This window comes from Trichomycterus rosablanca, chromosome 12 (genome assembly GCF_030014385.1).
Source record: "Trichomycterus rosablanca isolate fTriRos1 chromosome 12, fTriRos1.hap1, whole genome shotgun sequence".
Taxonomy (NCBI): domain Eukaryota; kingdom Metazoa; phylum Chordata; class Actinopteri; order Siluriformes; family Trichomycteridae; genus Trichomycterus; species Trichomycterus rosablanca.
In genome coordinates, this window is record NC_085999.1 from 14149077 (window position 1) to 14176100 (window position 27024).

A 27024-nucleotide genomic window follows, 5' to 3' on the forward strand; every position below is an offset into this window, starting at 1 on the left:
GCTGACCTCCCACATCTTCAACCTCTGCAGCAATGCTGGCAGCACTCATGTGTCTATTTTTTAAAGCCAACCTCTGGATATGACGCCGAACACGTGGACTCGACTTCTTTGGTCGACCCTGGCGAAGCCTGTTCCGAGTGGAACCTGTCCTGGAAAACCGCTGTATGACCTTGGCCACCATGCTGTAGCTCAGTTTCTGGGTGTTAGCAATCTTCTTATCGCCCAGGCCATCTTTGTGGAGAGCAACAATTCTATTTCTCACATCCTCAGAGAGTTCTTTGCCATGAGGTGCCATGTTGAATATCCAGTGGCCAGTATGAGAGAATTGTACCCAAAACACCAAATTTAACAGCCCTGCTCCCCATTTACACCTGGGACCTTGACACATGACACCAGGGAGGGACAACGACACATTTGGGCACAATTTGGACATGTTCACTGTGGGGTGTACTCACTTATGTTGCCAGCTATTTAGACATTAATGGCTGTGTGTTGAGTTATTTTCAGAAGACAGTAAATCTACACTGCTATACAAGCTGTACACTGACTACTCTAAATTATATCCAAGTTTCATGTCTATAGTGTTGTCCCATGAAAAGATATAATGAAATAATTGCAGAAATGTGAGGGGTGTACTTACTTTTGTGATACACTGTATATACTGTATATATATATATATATATATATATATACACAGTGGGGGAAATAAGTATTTGATCCCCTGCTGATTTTGTAAGTTTACCCTCTTACAAAGACTTGAACAGTCTATAATTTTTATGGAAAGTTTATTAACAGAGAGAGACAGAATATCAACAAAAAATCCAGAAAAAAAACATTAAATAAAAGTTATAAATTAATTTGTATATAATTAAGGGAAATAAGTATTTGATCCCCTACCAACCAGCAAGAATTCTGACCCCCACAGACCGGTTATGTGCCCATGAGGCACACAAATTAGTCCTGTCCCTGTATAAAAGACTCCTGTCACAGAATCAGTTTCTTCCCTTCAAATCTCTCGACCACCATGGGCAAGACCAAAGAGCTATCAAAGGACGTCAGGGACAAGATTGTAGACCTGCACAAGGCTGGAATGGGCTACAAGACCATCAGCAAGAAGCTTGGTGAGAAAGAGACCACCGTTGGCACGATAATTCGAAAATGGAAAAAAAATACAAGATCACAGTCAATCACCCTCACTCTGGAGCTCCATGCAAGATCTCACCTGGTGGGGTAAGAATGATTCTGAGAAAGGTGAGGTCAGTCCAGAATTACACGGGAGGAGCTTGTCAATGATCTCAAGGGAGCTGGGAGCAGAGAAATGCTGGATATGACCCCAAGAACACCATCCCCACCGGGCATTTCTTTGCCTCCAAACACGGCGAGTGGAGTTGATGCCAAAGAGCTCAATTTTGGTCTCATCTGACCATATCACATTCTCCCAAGCTTTCTCTGAATCATTCAGGTGTTCATTGGCAAACTTCAGACGGGCCTGTACATGAGCCTTCTTGAGCAGAGGGACTTTGCGGGCACTGCAGGATCTCAATCCATTACGGCGAAGTGTGTTACTAATGGTTTTCTTGGTGACTGTGCTCCCAGCTCCCTTGAGATCATTGACAAGCTCCTCCCGTGTAATTCTGGACTGACCTCACCTTTCTCAGAATCATTCTTACCCCACCAGGTGAGATATTGCATGGAGCTCCAGAGTGAGGGTGATTGACTGTTATCTTGTATTTCTTCCATTTTCGAATATATATATATATATAGATTGTGATAATTGTGAAAATATGTTATATACGTTAATATAAATCTTCACAATTTTGTTGTTTTTTAGTTACTTGGGATTTTTGGTACAATCTTGGGGTTTTTGAGGCACGATCTTGGGAATTATTAAAATAAAGAGTGGAAACACTGGTTACACAAGATTCATCAGTTCAACTTCAATATCAAACACAGTTACGGGCAATTTTGTATCTCCAATTTATCTAACTTATCAATTTATAAAACAGAGCTCCCACAGAAAACCAACACAGACATGGGGAGAACATGCAAACTCAACACAAGAAGGACCCTGACTGCTATTCCTGGGATTCGAAACTAGGGTATTTTTGCTGTGAGGCGACAGTGCTATCTACCAACTCACTGTGCTGCCACCTAAATCTTAAGTGTTATCTGAATTCTAAATCCAGTATTTATGACTTAACATCCTGTTGTGTGTGTGTGTCTTGCTAAAAGTAAAGCATATTTATTTAAATCTCAAATTGAAGATTGAATCTTGCTGTAAGCCACCATGGTTTTATTCCTCACACAGGTCTCAGGTCCCTAGAGTCAGTAAGCACTGTTTCATGATTAGAACCTAAAAGTACTGTAGTTGGCAAACTTTGGAACGATTGAATTGGGGGAGCATGCTGGGATTTGGTTAAGGGTAGTTGGGCTGAAGAATAATAGCAGACAAAAATCAGTGAAATCAGTCTTTAAACAAGCTTATCAGTTAGGATTGTACAAATCTTGAACCAGATAGATTAAAGCCCAAAAATATATAGACACTATACCACCTTGTTTGACATGTAATTCTAAAACAACTGTGACTGTTACAGCCTCCACTCCTCTGGTAATGTTTAAAAAAAAGATCTTGTGGTGTGCCTTTGGGAGGTAAGGTCAGACACAGGTGTCTTTTTATTCAATATTAAACAAAAGACATCTTTTTGGACCTTGCTTTGTGCATTTTGAAACATTTAAGGACCTTTCCCAAATATACCGGTTAGCACTGGGCATGCCTGAGCTAATTAATGGATTAATTAGTTAATTAATTATGTATTTATTGATTAATTACTTCATAATCATTTATAAATAAATAAATTAATGAATTAATTACATTATTATTTATTAATTAATTAGAGGTTGGTACATACTTTTGGCCATAGGGTGTATTACATAAACGAGGGTTTTATTTAATTAAGTAAATAGTTTATTAGAAATTATTTTTTAAAAAATATTTATTTAGTGGATAATTTATTTAGAAGTGGATATTTTTCTTTTTTTATTTATTTTTTTCATTTCTTTTCTTTGCCACCCTTCTCTTGTACTGCTGTAACAAGTTAATTACTCTAAGGGGATCAATAAAGTCTTATCTTATTTTATCTTATAACAATATGATGACTGTGGATGAACCCGGGCACACAAACTGCCCAGATTTTTAATAATATAGAAAAAAAGAAAAATACTTCCTTTACCATGTACGCTTTAGAAATATTGCACCCACAGTGCTCTGCAGTATGCACAAGCGAAAATGCTGACTCAAAAAAACAGCATGATGGGTGGAGGAAACTTCACACCTCTGCCTAGCTTTACCAACAGACTTGCATTAGTATAATTAGATCATTTAATTATGTCACACAAAAGCTTTATGGTTACACTCTGGAACAGAATGTGTTGACATAGATCTTCAGAAACATTCCTTTTTTAATCACATGAACCTGGAGTAAAAAGGAATTGCCACTTTAAAGCTGTGAGCATAATGTCTCAGCTATTCTTGATTTACACGGTCTTAAGCGTTCCACACCCGCCTTTATATTTTTAGTACCAAGACGGGAAAACAAGTTCAGCAACTTGTCACCATTTGACAAAACCAGAATCCGTCCAGGTTAGATCTGAAATGTTCTGTATGCTTGGATCATCCCAGTCCCATTCCAACCATTCCTTCATTTTTCCATTCAATTGTAAACTGTAGGCCTACTAACAAAAGTGTCCCGTATCTGTACTATTATAACAAGCAAGGAATTCACTCATCCAGAGTACAGTAAGCCTTTAAGTCTCTTTCTGAGATAACTCAGTTCAGTTTAACAGCCCCTAGGAAGGTACAGTCTCCATCCAAAGATATGTTAGCTGATTGACGAGGTATGAGCAGCTCCACACGGTCGCCTTCCTCCAGCTTTGCTATACCTGCACACCACAAATTGTAAATAAAAGTGCACTGGTCAATATTATACTTTATACTGTATTACCAACAGAACGATATGCAACAGAATTAAAACAACAATAATAAATAAATAAATAGGGGCGGCACGGTGGCTAAACGGGTAGCACTGACGCCTTACAGCAAGAAGGTCCTGGGTTCGATCCCCAGGTGGGGCGGTCCGGGTCCTTTCTGTGTGGAGTTTGCATGTTCTCCCCTTGTCTGTGTGGGTTTACTCCGGGTGCTCCGGTTTCCTCCCACAGTCCAAAGACATGCAAGTGAGGTGAATTGGAGACACTAAATTGTCCATGACTGTGTTCTATATAACCTTGTAAACTGATGTACCATGTGTAATGAGTAACTACCATTTCTGTCATGAATGTAACCAAAAGTGTAAAACATGACATTAAAATCCTAATAAATAAATATATCTATTAGATATAACACTGAAGTCATAAAATAAGCATTATAGTTCTTTTCAAAAATTAGAAATCAAGGTGAGATTTGGTAGCCAACTCCAAGCAACTTCAAACCCAAATATGTTGAACCCAGTTATGTTCAAAGTTCAAAAATAATGACCATGGTCCAGTTCTCATTAAATTAAATTGTTCATCAAAATGGCTTTTAATAGTGTTTTTTTTATTTTTTATTATAATTTAGTAAAACAGACTATCATTTACAGTAACAGTCATTCACTTTCTGGTCATTCTGATTCATTGTGTTTATAACATTATGGCCGCCCATGACCCTGTCGCTGTTTACACTGTTTACACTGTTTACCACTTTTCCTTTCTTGGACCACTTTTGATACTGACCACTGCAGACCGGGAACACCCCACAAGAGCTGCAGTTTTGGAGATGCCCTGACCCAGTCGTCTAGCCATCACAATTTGGCCCTATTCAAACTCGCTCAAATGTTCACTTGCTGCCTAATATATCCCACCCACTAACAGGTGCCGTGATGAACAGATAATCAGTGTTATTCACTTCACCTGTCAGTGGTCATAATGTTATGCCTCGTCTGTGTACATTTAGAATATAAATTGTACAGGTTGTGCTGTTGAAGCTTAACTGAAAATATAACATATAATTCACATGACTGTTGTTGACACTATACTTTTTTTAGTTTACCTGGGGCTAAAGTTCAAGCTTTACCCATGTTTGTAAGCAGTAAAGATGAAAGTAGTGTGAAAGGCTCTTGGGTAGATTGACCTGAGCATCACATGCTCTTCAGATTTTTTCAGTGTTATTTGCAATATTAAAAATAATAAACATATGTATTTACTAGAGCACCTTTAAAAAAAAATTGTATTGTTCATGCAAACAATAAAACGTTTAAGCATACTATTCCCAAATCTCATTCAATTTCTAAATACTAACTATGTGACACATGGATAAAAGACTATAAAAGTGCCATGATAAAGAATAATAAACTAATTTGTTTTTTTTTAATCCATTATCATCGTCATTAGGTTTAATTTAGGCTATGCTGTCTGCCTCCTTCACAAGTGTGAAATTACCCATGTGTCCAAGCCATTCTTATCTGGTGACCAGTGTGTTATTACTGTAAAATTACCATCTGCTTACTGTAATATCTCCAAAAATAAACTGTGGTTGGGGAAAAAAACCGTACTAGCAGCCAAATAACATTTGCACAAGTTTCCTTCCTCTTACAGTGCACTCACTTACCGGCTGTGTAGCAAGTGTTAAAGGGAACACTCGTAATCATGCTTTTGATGCAACGGAACAGAACAACTTGCTGGCTCTCATCCCCGACCACGTTCTTTTTGATACGGATCACAATGTGGCCCATCGCATAGGTGGGATCTTTGTAATAGACCTGTGGAAAAGAGGTGTAGCTGCTTAGATCTTAGGAACGGACTAATTCCAGGTTCATAAACAGTTCATCCCCTAACAGCTGAAGATGTGTCGTTCTGTAAATAGTTCACTGCATATTACGATAGACGCCATTATAACTAGGGCCCTACTAAATTCACGGGGAAAATGTGCTTAATCTACCGACCTCGTTTTTCAAACATCACAGATTTCACGGATTTTTTAAGAAAAGTGCCAGATTTCACGCCAGTCATTAAATAACACTCATAAATCGAATTATAGAATAAATGGAAGCTACAATACAGAGCACAGCCTACCCTAATAGCTGAATGTAAACTAGAACATTTAGTGATGGTGCAAGGCTCCGTCTGTCTCAGATGAAAATTCTCGTCCGTGTTTTGACATGCCCCCCCTTTTCCAAACTCAGCTACCCGGGTAGTGATTTTAGCTGCTTTACACTTCGACACCTTGGACATTTTGACTAACTGACTGCTAACTGAATGGCCGTAGGATTGCTAGTGTAACAGACTTTTCTGTAGTGTAGTGTGCTGACAGTGTTTGATGGTTGTGTTTACATATTGAGTGCATTTTATCCCTTTGGGGATATCATAATCAATGTAAAAGTGTGCTTCTCTACACACGTGATCGGGTGCACTCTGTAGTCTGTGCTGCACCCGGTAAATTATTATGCCCCCGAAAGTTAGTCTGTGTACAGTTTATTTCTTTCTTTATAAACGCAGCAAACTCTAAAGACGCTTTGTTTACACTAGGACCACCTCATAGTGCAAATGAACTAGTAAAGGTGAGGCAGAGATGGGGACTTGAGTCAGAGTCGCACGTAAGTCGCACACACAGCGACATCAGACTCGACTCAGACTCGTTTCAAATGACTCGGACTCGACTCGTGACTCGCAAAAAATGACTTGTGTACAACAAAAGTCAGCAACATTAGTTAGGTGTGACAATTAAATATATATATATGATCCGACATCATTCTGATCGTGTCATTTTCTGCTCTCTAATAACACTCCGGCCGCCTTAACCCGCACCGCACGCAATGGGTAAATGTTACAGCCAGCTTCCGGCGTAGTGATGAAGCGTCGCTCCCTACTAAAAATGGTGGAATACCCTACGTAGTGCACTTCACAGTAACAGATAATGTGAATGGAAGGCTCCTACAGAATTGGCGCTAATGATTGTAAAAAATGCTTTCTGAACCAATCAGATCTTCTGATTGTAATTTTTAGTAAGAAATGCTGTTATTTGCATGCATTTAGTTTGCAGCGTCACACAGATGATTGTCAATGAAACGCTTGATTGGCTTTCTAACCAGTTCGTGTTTTACTTCACAACCGGGAAAAGTTTGGAGGTTTTTAATTATAAGCACATTTACAAAATAACGGATTATATTTCTAATGGGACACACGGTTATAAATTAAGTAGCATCTGGAACAACATAACCTTAGGTAAGCAGTATTATGGATTTTTTGCTGTGTTTGGGATTTTGGCCGCTGTGCTGTAATTTGCAATGAAAACAGAAGTCAGTTTAAGCTTTTAACTGGTACCTAGGAAAGTAAAGGCACGAAGTAAAACTGCTAAATACAGTCGCTAATCTGTTGTTGTTTTTTATCTGAACTTACATATTATTTGTTTATTTCTACGCTACATTTCCAATATATGTTTTGTGTATATTATATTGACTCGTGACTTGACTCGGACTCTAGCCTAAAGACTCGTGACTCGACTCAGACTCGTATTTTGTGACTTGTGAACGTCTCTGACGTGAGGCACTTTAATGCTACGCGAATACAAATTGTTAAAATGCTAAACACAAACCTCAAATTTTAAATTTCACAGCAAATTGCATATTACACGGGAGACGGCTCATTTCACAGTCCGTGATGGATTTTTTATGGCCGTGAATTAGGTAGGGCCCTTAATTATAATGCTCAAGTTAATAATCCCATTAAAATAGAATAAAAATAGAAATGATCAACCATTTTATTTATAAATGAGTGTGAGAATGTATGATTCAGTCACTGGTTCACTGTATATTTTAGCCTTTTTCATTAAAACGCCACATAGCAAATATTCTCTGGCCGTATGTGAAGTGCCAGTCTCACAGCTCATGCTAAAGGCTTTTAGGACTAAAAGATCTGCTGTTAGAAAACATTACCTTTGTGACTGGTGGGTCATAATGCTCTACCTGACTGTAGATGAAGTAGTAGCCTTCCTCTTTGACCACTATGGAATCCTCATACTGCTCGAGAGCTGATCCCCGCATTAGACCCATCTGCCACGGAATGCCAGTGTGCTGCTGTAGTTCAAAATCTAAACAATGTGGATTAGATCATGTTCAGTGAGGACATTTAGAATAAACTGCAGCTGATGTTAAATTCAAACCATGCCAGTGTCATTGTGATACCTTTCTGGAAGACTTTCCTCTTTTTGTCTCCAATCATCTGCAAGCATGGCTGAAATACTAAACATTGACAAAGAGGGAATTAACTTGTGAAATGCAGATGCAAAGAATCAATAATATGCTCTCAACCTTGTGACAACAGGGCCTTTTTGTCTCAGCAAGGTATGTACGAGGGATCTTCAAAAAGTTTCCGCACTTTTATATTTTCATTGGAAACAGGGAGGGCGGGAGGAGTAGTGATTGGTCGTGTCTGAGAGACTGAGAGAGAGCTTATAGTCCGGATTTAGCACCATCTGATTTCCAGACTTTTTGGACCGCTCAAAGAAGCTTTAAGGGAAAGAAGATTTTCATGTGATGATAGACTTAGACAAACTTTATTGTCATTCATTATACACAAGTGTACACAGAACGAAATTTCGTTGCAATTAGCTCACAAGTAGGTAAAGAAAGCATTGATAAGGTAGCACAGAATTTAGGATATAAAAGTATATGAAATGAAATGTACAGCAGCACAAATTTAAACTAAAAAGTATATGATATAAATGGAAGCACAGAATTAAAAATAAAAGTATATGAATATATAGATATATAGCAGCAGGAATTTAAATATAAAGGTATATGATATAAATGGATGGTTGAAACACAGGATCTTTCGTACAACATCAGTGCCTGACCTGACAGCTGCTTTTTGACTGAATGGACACACTCCAAAATCTAGCAAAAAGTATATAAATGCACATTGATTTTAAATAGAGTTAGATATTTTAAGTGACAATATATTTATGGTGCTGGACTTTCACTCTTATGCAGACCATATCATTCTTTCCTATCTCACTTCCTCTAACTAAATGTTAAGCCTATTCCAGAAATATCTGTGTCCATATAAGATCTTGTAGTACCCAGAATGATGAGTTCCTCCTCTCCTGATCTATGTCTATAGAAGGGACGTCTGTGTAGTGACTGTAGGCTGCACCTAACAGATAGGATGACTAACAAGCTTCTTGCATTTACTTTTATTTCATTGCAGACAGGATGAAGCTGAGATATTTCATGTTTTACCTGCTCAACTTCATTTCATTTATTAATAAACATCCATTCCTGCATTTCAGGCCTGCAACACATTCCAAAAAAGTTGGGACAGTAAAGCATTTACCACTTTGTAATGTTGCCATTCCTTTTCACCACACTTACAAGATGTTTTGACACAGAGGATACCAAGTGATTTAGTGTTTCAGCTTTTATTTTGTCCCATTCTTCCTGCAAACACGTCTTAAGATGTACCAGTACGGGGTCGTCATTAGACGGTTTTCCATCCACCAACTTTTTGCGAATTTTGAAAATGCACATTAAAAAACCTGGATGGAAAAGCTCAAAATTCTAAAAAAGACCCAAATATCTCATAAAAAGTTTTCACGTCTGAACGAGGTGGAAAAGTTAGAATATCGCATCGCCGAAATGCGGAAAAAAAAATGGGTGGAAACGGGTTTTGCGAATAAACGATGACGTTTCAAGCTCTAAGTCACACACACATGCATGTATACACACACGTGTGTATATATTAACATGTGTAGTGTACCTGAAAAGGTGTGATGTTTTAAAGACTAATGGGTCATGTGCGCTGCCGGGAGAGCCAACACATACATCATGAATCAACAACTGGTCATCCACAAGTGCCTGTAAAACAATTGATGGCCATCCCGATTTACATAGTCCCTGTACCCGACTGCTGGAGGGAGGATTGGAATGTGTGTACCATCCAGTGCACCGTACACCTGTGGTATGTGGTGCGCTGCGTAATTACGCTGCCCGACGTCTCTCACGTCGTGTAAAAGTTTTTTCGCACAACTGTAGTTGATGGAAACGCGACATTTTCCGCTTTTTTTTCTGCCGATATTTCATGCGCTTTACACTTGCGAAACGTTTGGATGGAAAACCTTGTTGAAGTCTTGTTGAAAAATGCATGGACGTCCCTGGAAAAGATGACATCTTGAACGCAGCATATGTTGTTCTAAGATCTCAGTGTACTTTTCTGCATTAAGTGGCATTTGTGCATGTAACTCTGTATTGTAGTGCTTGACAAAGGTTTACCAAAGTAATCCCTCACCCATGTGGTTATATCAGCTATTGTTGAGTGGCGGTTCTTGATGCAGTGCCGTCTGAGGGATCAAAGATCACAGGCGTTCAGCTTGAGGTTGTGCCCTTGGCCTTTACGCACTGAAATTTCTCCCGATTCCTTGAATCATTTAATGATATTATGCACTGTAGAGGGAGAAATATGCAAATCCCTTCCAATCTTTCTTTGAGGTACATTGTTTTTAAACATTTCAATCATTTTTTCATGCATTTGTTGACAAACTGGAGATCCAGTTTTTACACAGTGTACATGACCAAAGGAATGTGGAAAACCTTCCAGGCAAGCAAAGTGACACTTATTCCTAACAAGTAGCATAAAACTATGGAGATAAATACATGCAGTAGAATCTGTTAGTAAGTTTTTAGTAACTTTCAAAGTCTGGATGGAAGCCACTTGTCATATAAGTCAATTAATCTAATTCCCAGTCTGATACAGTTGTCCCGAGCATCTGCAAATTATATCTTATATATTATATATATTATAAGTCCCCCCCCCCAAAGTAGTAAGCTACACCCTCTCACAGAAGGGGTGCAATGAGCTCAACTGCAAAAACACCAGACTCAACACTCCGAGTTTCAAAACTGCAATTGAAAACAATATCAGAACTCTATGCCACCGCCTTTCAGTGTTCGGTGATTCCCCTAGGTCAAAAAGGGTGGCTCATATAGGTGGTCTTGGTGTAAAGATATCCGACCTGCAAGCCAGGCCCTCCTCCATAACTACACAGTGCATTTGTAGCTACATTAATCAGAATCCTTTTATTGTACAATGAAATTAAGAAGTATATCCCATTACATACAAGAATTAAAAGCAAATCCATCCAGTCAGGGTTTAAAATGAAGTGTAATGCTTTTCCGGACGATTGCAGGCTTCATATTTCCACCTCAACTTCTTTGAAGTGCTTATAAATACATAAAAAAAAACCTTTAGCAATGCACATAGTGCATAAAACATAATTTTAATCTAATTTATACATGCATATATTAGCAACGTTTGTTTCATCCTTTCATCATTTGCATTTCTTGCCTGCAGAGCAAGTTTTGGTGCTGTTAATCTAACACCATCTTGGTCATTTCTCATATGCTGAGAGCTAAGTGTTATAACCACAAAAGCATATTCCTCACAGTAAATAAAAGTACTTGATGCTTCCTGTTAGGGCATTTTAAAAATGCTGACTAACTGCAGAAGCTGTTAACTGAATAAAAGCTTAAGTGTTTGTGTAAACTCACATTCCACGCTTCTCTTTTTCAAACTGAACTGCTCCTGTTGCCTCCCAGAAGCTTCTGTGTCCAGTTTCTGAGGAGCTTCACTGCTGCTCTCCGGCAAGATCTGGGCAGATGTATGAACTCATATTACACACATATGGTGCCAGACTATATATATATACAGTGTATCACAAAAATGAGTACACCCCTCACATTTCTGCAGATATTTAAGTATATCTTTTCATGGGACAACACTGACAAAATGACACTTTGACACAATGAAAAGTAGTCTGTGTGCAGCTTATATAACAGTGTAAATTTATTCTTCCCTCAAAATAACTCAATATACAGCCATTAATGTCTAAACCACCGGCAACAAAAGTGAGTACACCCCTTAGTGAAAGTTCCTGAAGTGTCAATATTTTGTGTGGCCATCATTATTTCCCAGAACTGCCTTAACTCTCCTGGGCATGGAGTTTACCAGAGCTTCACAGGTTGCCACTGGAATGCTTTTCCACTCCTCCATGACGACATCACGGAGCTGGCGGATATTCGAGACTTTGTGCTCCTCCACCTTCCGCTTGAGGATGCCCCAAAGATGTTCTATTGGGTTTAGGTCTAGAGACATGCTTGGCCAGTCCATCACCTTTACCCTCAGCCTCTTCAATAAAGCAGTGGTCGTCTTAGAGGTGTGTTTGGGGTCATTATCATGCTGGAACACTGCCCTGCGACCCAGTTTCCGGAGGGAGGGGATCATGCTCTGCTTCAGTATTTCACAGTACATATTGGAGTTCATGTGTCCCTCAATGAAATGTAACTCCCCAACACCTGCTGCACTCATGCAGCCCCAGACCATGGCATTCCCACCACCATGCTTGACTGTAGGCATGACACACTTATCTTTGTACTCCTCACCTGATTGCCGCCACACATGCTTGAGACCATCTGAACCAAACAAATTAATCTTGGTCTCATCAGACCATAGGACATGGTTCCAGTAATCCATGTCCTTTGTTGACATGTCTTCAGCAAACTGTTTGCAGGCTTTCTTGTGTAGAGACTTCAGAAGAGGCTTCCTTCTGGGGTGACAGCCATGCAGACCAATTTGATGTAGTGTGCGGCGTATGGTCTGAGCACTGACAGGCTGACCCCCCACCTTTTCAATCTCTGCAGCAATGCTGACAGCACTCCTGCGCCTATCTTTCAAAGACAGCAGTTGGATGTGACGCTGAGCACGTGCACTCAGCTTCTTTGGACGACCAACGCGAGGTCTGTTCTGAGTGGACCCTGCTCTTTTAAAACGCTGGATGATCTTGGCCACTGTGCTGCAGCTCAGTTTCAGGGTGTTGGCAATCTTCTTGTAGCCTTGGCCATCTTCATGTAGCGCAACAATTCGTCTTTTAAGATCCTCAGAGAGTTCTTTGCCATGAGGTGCCATGTTGGAACTTTCAGTGACCAGTATGAGAGAGTGTGAGAGCTGTACTACTAAATTGAACACACCTGCTCCCTATGCACACCTGAGACCTAGTAACACTAACAAATCACATGATATTTTGGAGGGAAAATGACAAGCAGTGCTCAATTTGGACATTTAGGGGTGTAGTCTCTTAGGGGTGTACTCACTTTTGTTGCCTGTGGTTTAGACATTAATGGCTGTATATTGAGTTATTTTGAGGGAAGAATAAATTTACACTGTTATATAAGCTGCACACAGACTACTTTTCATTGTGTCAAAGTGTCATTTTGTCAGTGTTGTCCCATGAAAAGATATACTTAAATATCTGCAGAAATGTGAGGGGTGTACTCACTTTTGTGATACACTGTATATATATATATTATTATTATACACCGATCAGCCGTAACATTAAAACCACCTCCTTGTTTCTACACTCACTGTCCATTTTATCAGCTCCACTTACCATATAGAAGCACTTTGTAGTTCTACAATTACTGACTGTAGTCCATCTGTTTCTCTATATACTGTTTTAACCTGCTTTCACCCTGTTTTTAAATGGTCAGGACCGCCCACAGAGCAGGTATTATTTGGGTGGTGGATGATTCTCAGCACTGCAGTGACACTGACATGGTGGTGGTGTGTTAGTGTGTGTTGTGCTGGTATGAGTGGATCAGGCACAGCAACGTTGCTGGAGTTTTTAAATACCGTGTCCACTCACTGTCCACTCTATTAGACACTCTTACTTAGTTGGTCCACCTTGTAGATGTAAGGTCAGAGACGATCGCTCATCTATTGATGCTGTTTGAGTTGGTCTTCTAGACCTTCATCAGTGGTCACAGGATGCTGCCCACGGGGCACTGTTGGCTGGATACTTTTGGTTGGTGGACTATTCTCAGTCCAGCAGTGACAGTGAGATGTTTAAAAACTCCATCAGCATTGCTGTGTCTTATCCACTCATACCAGCACAACACACACTAACACACCACCACCATGTCAGTGTAATTGCAGTGCTGAGAATCATCCACCACCCAAATAATACCTGCTCTGTGATGGTCCTGTGGTGGTCCTGACCATTGAAGAACAGCATGTAAGGGGGCTAACAAAGCATGCAGAGAAACAGATGGACTACAGTCAGTAATTGTAGAACTACAAAGTGCTCCTATATGGCAAAGGGAGGTGATAAAATGGACAGTGAGTGTAAAAACAAGGAGGTGGTGTTAATGTTATGGCTGATCAGTGTATATATATCATAATTCTGTTCATGTACTACATGTACAGATGCTACAGTGTTGTTTTACTAAAAATGTATATAAAAATAAATAAAGGGAACATATACAGCTGGGTTTAACCATCACAAAGATTTGTTAAGTCATTTCCCCAATCCAGTTTTATTGCATACATCATAATAGTCACAAAAAGCTACTACAACTAATGACTATAGATAATATTGATGAAAATAATAGTAGTAATAATAATAATATTGATAATATTGAACATCTAAATAACATAAAATAATTATTTCCAGATAACAGCATCTATTCCCATATTGTACTTTTATAGATGCTATTTTGTCCCATTATTACTGCAAACATATCTTAAAGTGTTCAACAGTATATGGTTGTCAGTCATTTTTTGTTTCAAAAGGACAGGACAGCAGGCAGGCCAGTCTAGTACTGCTGTTGTCACAGAAGTGTAAATTACCTTTGTCAAGGGCACTCACAACCCCATGACACAGCCTGGGTTTAAGACTTATTCCTGATAGCAGTCTGGATGGTACTTTTCATCTTTGGTACAGAGCACATTTCATCCAAACAAAATCTAGAATACTGATTCATCTGACCCACAATACACATTTCATCACTGTGTGATGGTCCATCCCAGATGCTTATAAGCCTAAAGAACTCAACGCCGCTTCTGGACATGGTTAACATAAGGTTTTTTGCAAAGTAACAGCATTTACGAAGGATCTTCAAAAAGTTTCTGCACTTTTATATTTTGGTTGGAAACGGTGAGAGTGGGAAGAGTAGTAATTGGTAGTGTTTGACCGTTATAGTCTGGATTTAGCGCCATCTGATTTCCACCATTTTGGACCGCTCAAAGAAGCTTTAAGTGGAAGAAGATTTTCATGTGATGATGTAAATGCAGCGGTGCATCAGTGGTTACTTGCTCAACCAAAAACATGTTTTGCTGATGGCATTAAAAAGTTGGTACGGTGCTGGGAAAAATGCATCGGAAGGTGACTATGTAGAAAAGTGATGGAATTTGATTTAATAAATAGAGTTAACTTTTTGAAGAACTCATGTATTTACATTCTGAAATAATTCTAGACAGCAGACCTTTTGGTTCACTTCTAAAAGAAGCAATCAAATATAGCACAAGTGCAGCCATGTGCTTCTTTAATTTAATCCATACAATTGCAATAAAGCGTGGTGATGATAAATCAAAACAAAAACAATAACAAATTGTCCAATTCTAAAATCCAGCAGATTCTAATCTGTTTTATTATTAGTATTTAATTTACTTTATATAGCTGGTTTAACCCTTATATTGTGTTTGGGTCAAATTTGACCCGTTTTTAAGTTCAGGTATATAAAAAGTACCCTTTGCTTTTTAGTATTGGAACAAGATTTCATGATATCCTCAGAAACAGCTATTTTAACACAACAAAATAAATTTTCATAATTTTAGTCCATTCTGAATGTCTCTAATAAAAAAAGTGACATTTGTGGTGTTATGGGTCAAATATGACCCGGCATAGAATACTGGCTGTTGCGTCTATTACATAAAAGGTGTGGGTTGCTCTGTGGATCAAATCTGGCTCAATTTGCCCCACCACACATACACACACACACACACACACAAGCAAGTGGTCCTAGACATGACAAATGGTCTTCAGGGGCACAATATAACATGTAAGAATTTCTTCACGTCCTATGACCAAGAACTGCTGAAGAAGAAGCTGACCATGGTGTGAACGGTCAGAAAAAACAAACCTGAGCTTCCTCTTGCACTTCTTGGAACATAGGACAGAGCACCTCTCTCCTCGAAGTTTGCATTCTTAGAGAGAACCACAATTGTGTCAAACTGTCCAAAAAAAACCCCCAGAAATGTCATTGTGATGTCCACTCTCCACAAGAATGCTGCTGTGAGCAGTAGGGAGGACAAAAAGCCAGATATGATCCTGGATTATAACAAAAACAAAGGAGGAGTTGACAATCTGGACTAGGTCACTGGCACATACACATGTAAGCGAAAGACAAAAAGGTGGCCAATGGCAGTCTTTTATAATATATTGTATGTTTCTGCATACAATGCATATGTGGTGTGGACGGAAATAAATCCTGGATGGAACATCAGAAAAACCTTCAAAAGGAGGCTTTTTCTGGAATGATTGGGGAGGACTCTGGTATATCCCCACATTGAAAGACGCCAGCGGCTGCCCCGAACCCAAGCCTCTGTCAATTTGGTGAGAGAGCTTCAGGCTACACCCACACCAGCATCCTGTACATGGAACCAGACAGGCGATGCTAGGGGGAACAAGAGATAGAGGTGCCAGTCCTGCCCCTTCAACAAGGACAGAAAAACTAGCACCACTTGCCACACATGTAAGAAACACATCTGCAAGGAGCACACTAAAACAATCACATACTGTGATATATGCATGTAAACAACACACACATGCACATGCACACACACACATAAAATATTGTTTTTATGTTCAAATTATAGTTTAATTTTCAATTTACACCTGCTATTCTGAGTAAAATAAAGTTGGTTTTATGAAAAAGTGAAAAAATCTATACGGGTCAAAATTGACCCGTAGCAGCACTGATGTCACTATAGATAATAATGTTGAGATAAAAAAATAAAAATACAAACAATATTTGCTCAGTGTGCTCTGATATTAGTCTGTTAGACTCAGATAATATCCTTACATTGTTTCTTCACTATAGGAAATTCACTACAATGTATTTAAACAGGTTTTTTTTATTGAAAATGAGTGGTATATTGTGAGATGAAAAGTTTATGGAGCCAAAAAAATAAAAATTAAAAACAGTGTTTACATGGATTTAAATACAAACTAAGTTAGCTATCAGGTGAGAAACAAAATTGGATGATAACTGTTGTTTTTGAGTATTTTTTGAGGCTGTTTAAAATCGGGTCAAATTTGACCCGCTAACACTAAAGATGTGGGCAGCTTTCTAACACAATACAAGGGTTAAGGACTTTGGTGGCGGTACATTGTTAATGTGCATACATGGAATCAATTCAAATATATTTAATGGATGACTGATTATGTAAAATAACGGAGGGGTACATCAGGCCCCTTCACAGCCAGGTGGCCTTTATTGGGCCCTTGTTGTTATTCGGTCAGAATTGCAGGTAGACAAAAGCTTCTGCTAAATGCCCGAAATGTAACACCCATTGCATTTATCTAAGGTATATTTGAAGTAAAAACAACAAAGCAGCATTTAATTAAAGGACAACATGACACTGGTCCGAAAAGCCGCTAAAACGCGTGTCATCTTGTGCTTCTTTTCAGTGGTGCTTAAGATCTTACATTGACATTTTCGGCATTTAGCAGATGCTTTTATCCAAAGCGACTTACAGTACTGTGACGGTGTATTGTCTAAGCAATTGAGGGTTAAGTGCTTTGCTCAAGGACTCAATAGGGCAAACTGGCAGTGGTGGGGCTTGAACCAGCAACCTTTTGATTACTAATCCATTACCTTACCTGCTAGAGTGTCTCATTCTAAGAGCCAGCAGATTCAAATCTGTTTTATTATTAGCATTTTATTTAATTTTTATAGCTGATTTAAGGATTTTGTCTGTGGTACATCGTTCATGTGGGTACAAACATGATCTGTATGGAATCAAATCAATTCAATGGATTCCTCCATTTAATAGTTCTAAGGACTGATTATGTAAATTTGCAAGCGTAGTTTAGCAGATAAGGTACTGGACTAGCAATTTGTAGATCAGTGCATCTGGCCTCTCCACAGCCAGGTTACATTTATTGGGCCATTTGGCTATTTGGTCACCGCTAAATGCCCAAAATGTAATGTAATAAACGGAACCCAACATGACACTGATCGAAAAAGCCACTAAACTTTGCATAGTGTCATCTTGTGCTTCTTTTTAGTGGTGCTTAAGGTCTTAAAATTTATTTATTAGGATTTTTTAAAAACAGGTAGGACAGGTAGTTACTGGCTACACAAGATTCATCAGTTCAAGACTTTTAATGTCAAACACAGTCACGGACAATTTTGTATCTCCAATTCACCTCACTTGCACGTCTTTGGACTGTGGGAGGAAACCGGAGCTCCCAGAGGAAACCCACGGGGAATACATGCAAACTCCATACAGAAAGGACCAGGATCACTCCACCTGGTACCTTCTTGCTGTGAGGCGACAGTGCCAGAACGGATAAACTCCAGAGTTACAGTTGTGTTCAAAATAATAGCAGTCCAACATCACCAACCAGATCAATCACTGTTTTTGGTAGAAATTATATTTCTACATGGCAAAAAATTTACTAGGTGTAGTGGAGTAATAAAAAACCAAAAGACTCAAGTCATGACATGCATGCTGCTGATTCTGTGTAATTAAATAATTAACTAAAAGAGGCGTTTTCAAAATAATAGCAGTGTAAAGTTCAATTTGTAAGGTCATTCATTCTGTGTAAAAGCAGGTGTCAAAAAGGTGGCCCTTAATAAAGTATGAAAGCAGCAATGTTGTACATGCTGGTTATAGTGCATTTCTCTCTGAAAAACTGAGTAAAATAGGTTGTTCCAGACATTGTTCAGAAGAACAGCGTACTTTGATTAAAAGTTGATTGGAGAGGAGAAAACATATAAAGAAGTGCAGAAAATTATAGGCTGCTCAGCTAAAATCTCAAATGCTTTAAAATGGCAACCAAAACCAGAAAGACGTGGAATGGATCGAAGAATAGCCAAAATGGCAAAGTCTTAGCCAATGATCAGCTCCAGGGAGATCAAAGAAGGTCTAAAGTTACCTGTGAGTACTGTAACAATTAGAAGACGTCTATGTGAAGCTAAGCTATTGGCAAGAAGCCACCGCAAAAAGTCCCAATGTTGCAAAAACGACATGTGCTGAAGAGGTTACAAAGAAGGTTTGCCAAAGAACACACTGACTGGCCTAAAGAGAAATAGTGCAACATTTTGTGGACTGATGAAAGCAAGATTGTTTTTTTGGGGGGGTCTAGGGGCCACAAACAATTTGTCAGACAACCCCCGAACACTGAATTCAAGCCACAGTACACTGTGAAGCATGGTGGCGCAAGCGTCATGATATAGGGATGTTTCTCATACTATGGTGTCGGGCCTATTTTTTGCATACGAGGGATCATGGATCAGTTTGAATACATCAAAATACCTGAAGCGGTCATGTTGCCTTATGCCGAAAAGAAAATGCCATTGAAATGGGTGTTTCAACAAGACTATGACCCCAAACACACCAGTAAGCATGCAACGTCTTAATTGGCCAGGCCAATCTCCGGACCTTAATCCGATAGAAACCTTGTGGGGTGACATGCAGAGGAATTTTGGAATGTAGTCCAATTGTCCTGGGCTGGAATACTTATTCACAGGTGCCAGAAGTTGGTCGACTCCATGAAACACAGATGTGAAGCAGTTCATAGAAACAGTGGTTATACAACTAAATATTAGTTTAGTGAGCAGACACTGCTATTTTCCTGAACAGCCTAATATTCCCTTTTCTTTCATTTCTATAAAGTAATAACAAATTTGATCAATTTTATTTCATGTTCAAAGCTATTATAAGAATTGTGTCACTTTAGTCACTTTTTTAAACACACTGCTATTACTTTGAAATGTGAAGACAGTACTACTTAGCTAACAGCTAAAAACCTAGTTGGCAAAGCAAACCCTGATTCTGCTCATATTGGCTACAAAGTACATGGGGTATAAAGGCTGTTTTGGACACTATGTGTTGTATGGATGTGGAAAGTAGAAAGTTAGTAGAAGATTTAGTAGCTTGAACAACAACAGTGGTACATGACAGTTCTTTTACACCTGGGAAAAAATTGCCAACTCCATCAACACATCAGTTGTCAAGCTTAATAAATGTATATGTATAGACATTGCATTTTTACTCCTAAATTTCCCACCTGGCCTTTGCTTCTGTGGTCCTCATGTTGCTGCTGAGGTCCTTTAACATTTTCCTCCGGCGTGTCCCTGCATTCATCTCTCCTCCGGGTCACCTCGCTCCTCAGCCCTTCCACCTCAGCCTGCAGAGCCAGCACATGGTACAGGGACAGAGCTGACAAGGAAGATGAAGTGATGGCCACCAAAATCATGACCACGACTGCCCACGAGATCCTCCGACTTTCTATCCGATCCGGAGCAGCACTGATCCCAGGCATTATTCACAGGTTTGGCAGGATTACCTCGGACTGTACAGAGATTTCAGGGGGCGTGACATAATTCAGAGAACAATGTCTGGTGTGATGTAGCATGTGACGCAGGAACTTACTCCCCAAGAAAAGCTAGATGCATGAGAAAATGTCTGATATCCTTTAATGTGAAAGCCTATTGCGCAATCATCTGCATCCACGATCATCTATATCCATGTCAAGTCTGGGCTTAAAGCTGGTTGGAACAACATTCCTCTAAATAAGAGAACGCTGTGGCTGTCCGGACTGAACTACAGAAAATAAAATAAGGTTAAATGAAAACCACGTTCAACCGCTTAATGTTGTCTAGGTGTCTGGTTTCAGCCTGTTTACAAATGAAACAGGGAACTCCAACGTGCGCCAACACAGCGAGAAAGCTCTACCTCACTTACAGACAGTTAACAGTTTCCTGCCAAACTCTCTACGCCTACTTTTCATCTCCTAGTACCACCCAGTACCAAGTTGATAAGAGAAACAAAATGGAGACATTACTATAAAGGCAAGCCAAAACAAATTACTGCGACCCCTCCTTATAAAACAAGCAGCGCATTTTTGTTCCTGGGAAGAAATGCAACAGAAAAACTAGATACACTGTACAGACAAAAGTGTTGGCACACCTACATGCTACACCTAGAGGAGCTTTTATCCCATTCTAAATCCATATGAATTAATAACAGGGTGGAGTTGGTCCCTCTTTTGCAGCTATAGTTTTTGCATCTTCCACTCTTCTGTAGGGCATTTTACAAGATTTTGTAAAATGTGGAGGTTAATATGTCCTATGTTGCCTTAAAACTAAGGATAGGGTTAATTATGGGGGTTATGGGGGTATAAACCCTCTACATATTAGCTTACTGTATCTACCCAGACTGTGCAGTAACAACATTCTTATTCGGGGCAAGCCGTAGCCTAGTGGTGAAAATACTGGACTAGTAATCAGAGGTTGCTGGTTCAAGCCCCACCACTGCCAGGTTGTTGCCCTTGAACAAGGCCTTTAAGCCTCAAATGCTCAATATACCATATACTGTAACAACTGTAAGTCGCTTCTGCTAAATGCCAAAAATGTAAATGTAAATTCCAATAATACCAAAAATACACTTTCTGGCCAAAAAAAAAAGGTCACCACCTGCATTTAACTAAGCAAATAGGTAAGAGCCTCCCATTGGATAATTACTGCATGGGCGATTATGTTTCAGCTGGCAACAAGTTATTTAACCCTAACTGATGCAGTGAGTAGCTTCTCATTTGTTAAACAACCATGGCGAAAGACACATCCTGTGGTCGTGGAAAAGATGTTAATCTGTTTCAGAAGGGTCAAATTATTGGCATGCATCAAGTAGAGAAAACATCTAAGGAGATTGCTGAAACTACTACAATCGGGTTAAGAACTGTCCAGCGCATTATTAAAAAGTGGAAGGACAGTGGGGGAAACATCATCTTCGAGGAAGGAATGTGGTCGGAAAAAAATCTTGAATGATCGTGATCGGCGATCACTTAAACGTTTGGTGAAATCAAATGGTAGAAAAACTACAGTAGAACTCAGGGAAATGTTTAATAGTGAAAGTAAGAGCATTTCCACACGCACAATGCGAAGGGAACTCAAGGGATTGGGACTAAACAGCTGTGTAGCCTTAAGAAAACCACTTGTCAGTGAGGCTAACTAGCAAAAGTGGCTTCAATTTGCTAGGGAGCAAGGTCATGTGGTCTGATGAGTCCAGATTTACCCTGTTCCAGAGTGATGGGCGCATCAGGGTAAGAAGAGAGGCGGCTGAAGTGATGCACCCATCATGCCTAGTGCCTACCGTACAAGCCTGTGGGGGCAGTGCTATGATCTGGGGTTGCTGCAGTTGGTCAGGTCTAGGTTCAGCAACGTTATGTGCCCAAAGAATAAGGTCAGCTGACTACCTGAATATACTGAACCACCAGGTTATTCCATCAATGGATTTTTTCTTCCCTGATGGCACGGGCATATTCCAAGATGACAATGCCAGGATTCATCGGGCTCAAATTGTGAAAGAGTGGTTCAGGGAGCATGAGACATCATTTTCACACATGGATTGGCCACCACAGAGTCCAGACCTGAACCCCATTGAGAATCTTTGGGATGTGCTGGAGAAGACTTTGCGCAGTGGTCCAAATCTCCCATCATCAATACAAGATCTTGGGGAAATATTTATGCAACTCTGGACAGAAATAAATGTTGTGACATTGCAGAAGCTTGTGGAAACGATGCCACAGCGAACGCGTGTCGTAATCAAAGCTAAAGGCGGTCCTTTTTTGGCCAGGCAGTGTATATAGCCAACAGCAAGAAGATTTTAAATGAGACACTGTCACTGAGTATTAGCTCTCACTAAGCATTATTTTGTAGGGAGACTTTTTGTAGGGAAACTGACCTTCATTTTAAACCCACAATATTCAATAAAGGTTTTACTTCTATATTAACTGAATATCTGTAAATCATTTGAGTCAAAAAATAACTTTTTAGTCAGTCATTCTTTAAGTGCTTTTTAATGCATACAGTGAAAACAAAGTTTATGTAAAACAAAACAAGATATAAATCTTTATACAATCATTGCTTTCATTTCCATTACAGCTGCTGTTATGCAAAATATGATTTATTCTACAAATGAGTTGATGAAACAATGTAATAGCGATTAACCTTCGATCATGCACATGAAAGACCTTATACAAACACATTGCGATGTGAATTTGTAGTACAGTGATTCCACTGTGGACGGTTAGCATTTTTACATCACCACCAGAGAGTATATCGCAATAAGTGAACAGACCTGTGCTCTGAATCAAAACACAGTATGTGTAACACTGTCAGGACAATTTTAAAAGTAGATAGAACAAAAGCAACGCAAACATCCTCCACAGATGTGTATTACTCCAGATGATCTGTGGTAACCTTTGGATGAAGTGAATATGCACCATGCGTAATGCTTTAATGCTTTCACCAACACTTGACTGAATCCCAAAATACCAGAACTTAAGATATCAGGGATTGTAATTTTTAACCCTGATCAGTAAGCACAGGGGTGCCCAATACGTCTAGTCGAGCACGCCTCATTCGAACAGGTCAACGTGATTGACATGAAATGTGGCCACTGTTTTGTTAATTTGCTGTTTGATAACATAGCTACGCCTCAGCCCGCCTAAAGCACTGTTAATATAGAAAGTTTTCATTCATCAGGAGCCAGTTTGCGCCATTTTTGCATTTTCTTTTTGTAACCTACACTGTTGGTAAAGCACAAAGAAACCAAAAAAGGTCCGATTCGGCAAGACCACTGCAAAGACGGCTGTTTCGTTCATATGTGGAAGAAGCTGATAGAGAATATTCAGATCTCAAGTTACATACAGAAATTCAGAAGTCAAGGGCTGGACAATTTTGGAATGTGCCTCATATTTGACAGCATTTTTGGATCAACCTACTTGTGTGAATCAACCTTTTCCCCACATGAAAAGAATTAAGTCTAAATATCGGTCCACCCTTACTGATGAACACTTGGCTATTGTCCAGACTACATAAACCTGGCTGACACCATTCAGTGTAAATCATCAGAATAAGGTTAGTGTGATTATTCAGTCGCTTGCGCTGTAAAGCTGAATATCAATACAGGCAACTGAAGCGCATTTAAAAAAGCCAACCTTTTTAAAAAGTAGATATCTACCCGCGAAAGTATGGGCACCCTTGAGTAAGCAGGTGGGAGAAATCCAGGCAATAATGCCACATACAAGAAGAAAACCTGCAGAAGTACTACACAACCCCTGATCTTGAAATAAAAAACAGGGTTTTTTACATCACCTATTAACATATTTTAGAGGAGGGTGGCATGGGCTAGCAGGGGTGTAATAACTCACTACAGTAAGGTAAAATATAGTAAAACGACAAATAAAAAACAAGACTTTGAGGTCTGTACAAAATTGAAAAACAAACATGTTCACATTTTCGATTGATGGTCGATTTTTGCAGAGACGATTGCTAACGAACTAACAGCACATTTGTAACAATTTCTTTAGTTTAAAAAGGGGGTTTTGGGCACCCAGGTGGCACAGCAGGAGATGCTGGAATTCTGAACTGCTACCGGTTGGATGGGTGCCCCCTAGCAGGCATAATTAGCAATGACTGCAGCAGACAAAATTGGCCATTAAAGTCTGCAGGGTGGGAAAAAAGCGGACTGAAAAGTGGGTGGGGTCTTCGATGCTGTGTAAGGACCCTGGTTATTAGCCCGACGCGCGAAGTGGAGGAGCCCGGAAATCAGAGCATGGCTCCACGAGCGCAAATACTGGCCTCACGCGTGAACCCACCGAAAAGTGTGGGCAAATAAAGAAGGGATCGTGGACTGCGCACGCGTCGGAGGGAGCGTAAAACAGGCACCCTCCTCGGACACGACCGGAGTCTCCTGCAGAGGAAACCGAACCGACTAAAATTTATTAAATGAAATACCAAAAAAAGAGGTTATATTCTATTTAAGGTTTAAGGAGTGCTCCAATAAAGACATTAATTACACCCTGACATTGTTTACTGCATACACACTTCTAGGCTGTAGGGCACCATTTGTGACACAGCCTTTGTGAGTGTTCCTGTACATCAATAAAGTCGTAATGTGGAAACTCCCAATGTAATGTTGTAATGTGGAAATTCCTCATGCTGATTTCTAAGCACGGTGCAAATTTACCTAGTAAGTAAAGCCCCGAGCGAGAACATGACATTTAAGGTTCACTCGGCTCCTAAACAACCAGCTTACTGTAAAAACAGATTACATGACTGAGCGGAGAGGGTTTCTTATACACAATGTGTACGAGGTAAGTTCATTAGGACCTCTGGTGTCCAAACAATGCATAGGCACTTCATCCAGTTTGTTTTTGGGAAATATATTTGCAGTGCATAGATCTGCTCAATGTCTTCTAATTATATACCTGTACACACCAACAGAAAATAATGAATTCATTTCTGGATAATAACGCTGCAAACAAACAAACAAACAAACGTCTCTCATACAAATAGCACTTGGTTTGGTTTACACTATATTGCCAAAAGTATTCGCTCGTCTGCCTTCACGCGCATATGAACTTGAGCGACGTCCCATTCTTAATCCATAGGGTTTAATATGATGTCGGCCCAACAGCTTCAACTCTTCTGAGAAGGCTTTCCACAAGGTTTAGGAGTGTGTTTATGGGAATCTTTGACCATTCTTCCAGAAGCACATTTTTGAGGTCAGACACTGATGTTGGACACGAAGGCCTGGCTCTCAGTCTCTAATTCATCCCAAAGGTGTTCTATCAGGTTGAGGTCAGAACAGGTTGGATGCAGCTGCTCGGCCATGGAAACCCATTCCATGAAGCTCTCTATACACTGTTCTTGAGCTAATCCGAAGGCCACATGAAGTTTGGAGGTCTGTAGCGATTGACTCTGCAGAAAGTTGGCGACCTCTGCGCACTATGCGCCTCAGCATCCACTGACCCCGCTCTGTCATTTTACGTGGCTAACACTTCGTGGCTGAGTTGCTGTCGTTCCCAATCGCTTCCACTTTGTTATAATACCACTGACAGTTGACTGTGGAATATTTAGTAGTGAGGAAATTTCACGACTGGACTTGTTGCACAGGTGGCATCCTATCACGGTACCACACTGGAATTCACTGAACTACTAATAATTGTAGAAGCAGTCTGCATGCCTAGGTGCTTGGTTTAATACACCTGTGGCCATGGAAGTGATTGGAACACCTGAATTCAATGATTTGGATGGTGAGTGAATACTTTTGGCAATATAGTGTATATAATCAAAGATGTTGCTACTAATAGCAATTATGGTGAAGGTAAATGAGCTTTGATAGTTTGTAAGTGGAAAAAAAGCCAGGAGGACCTGAAAGCAGCAAGAACAACAGCCTGGCCTGGTCAGTGTCACTAAATTCTATTGAACATAAATGAAGCACGCTTGGTTGGCACAGCAGGTTTGAATCCCAGCAGGGCCACCAACCTGGCTGGCCCCCCATACAAGCACAATTATTTGAGGGAGGGATGGAAGGACAGGGTGTTTTCCCACTGCCATGTGAATATGTGATCCAGGTACTTGGTGGGGTGTTGAGTCACATTGAGGCTAGCAATACAGCTCTGTGTGGGAACCCAACACTGGCAGGTGATAAAAAGTGGCCACAGATTCACAAGTAGGGATTGGAAATGAATAGATTAGGAGATAATATGGGGAAAATCCAGGGTAGGAAAAAATATTAATAAATAATTGGAGGACAGGCGCCCAGGTGGCGCAACAGGATTTTTCTCTAGAACATCAGCGCCGAGATTCTGAAGTCCTCGGGCACCATCTAGCGGGCATAATTGGCAGTGCCTGCAGCAGACACGTTTCTTCTGAATGACTGAACTTTGCGGGTGGGGTCTTTAAACGCTGTGTAAGGACGCTGATTGGCAGATAGAGAGGCGCATGTGCAGGATGCATGGGTGAAAAAGGGTTCCGCTAAGGGCTGCACAGGGGTCGGACGAGGCGTGAGCAGCAATATACCCACCTCGACTGCAATCGGGGATCCCCCAGCAGCGGAAGACAAATTGACTACGCTGAATTGGGAGAA

The 27024-nt window shown here is 40.0% G+C and overlaps 1 protein-coding gene across 1 annotated transcript; it reads right to left on the bottom strand.

The window, feature by feature from the left end:
* Positions 1 to 3365: 3365 nt before the first annotated feature.
* Positions 3366 to 20410, bottom strand: tnfsf13b (TNF superfamily member 13b). The gene is made up of 6 exons (XM_063006135.1): positions 20156 to 20410; positions 11574 to 11673; positions 8214 to 8270; positions 7965 to 8119; positions 5642 to 5792; positions 3366 to 3939 (listed from the first exon to the last, which is right to left on the bottom strand). Exons 1-6 carry the CDS (start codon positions 20408 to 20410, stop codon positions 3827 to 3829), a joined length of 831 nt encoding a protein of 276 aa, XP_062862205.1. The 3' UTR covers positions 3366 to 3826.
* Positions 20411 to 27024: the final 6614 nt, after the last annotated feature.

Excerpts from the sequence above, each read along its gene's own strand:
- tnfsf13b (XM_063006135.1), bottom strand. The coding sequence starts at position 20,410 with ATGCCTGGGATCAGTGCTGCTCCGGATCGGATAGAAAGTCGGAGGATC. Across the intron at positions 11,674-20,155 it reads ACCACAGAAGCAAAGGCCAG|ATCTTGCCGGAGAGCAGCAG; the intron begins GTGGGAAATTTA and ends ACATCTGCCCAG. Across the intron at positions 8,271-11,573 it reads GAAAAAGAGAAGCGTGGAAT|TATTTCAGCCATGCTTGCAG; the intron begins GTGAGTTTACAC and ends GTCAATGTTTAG.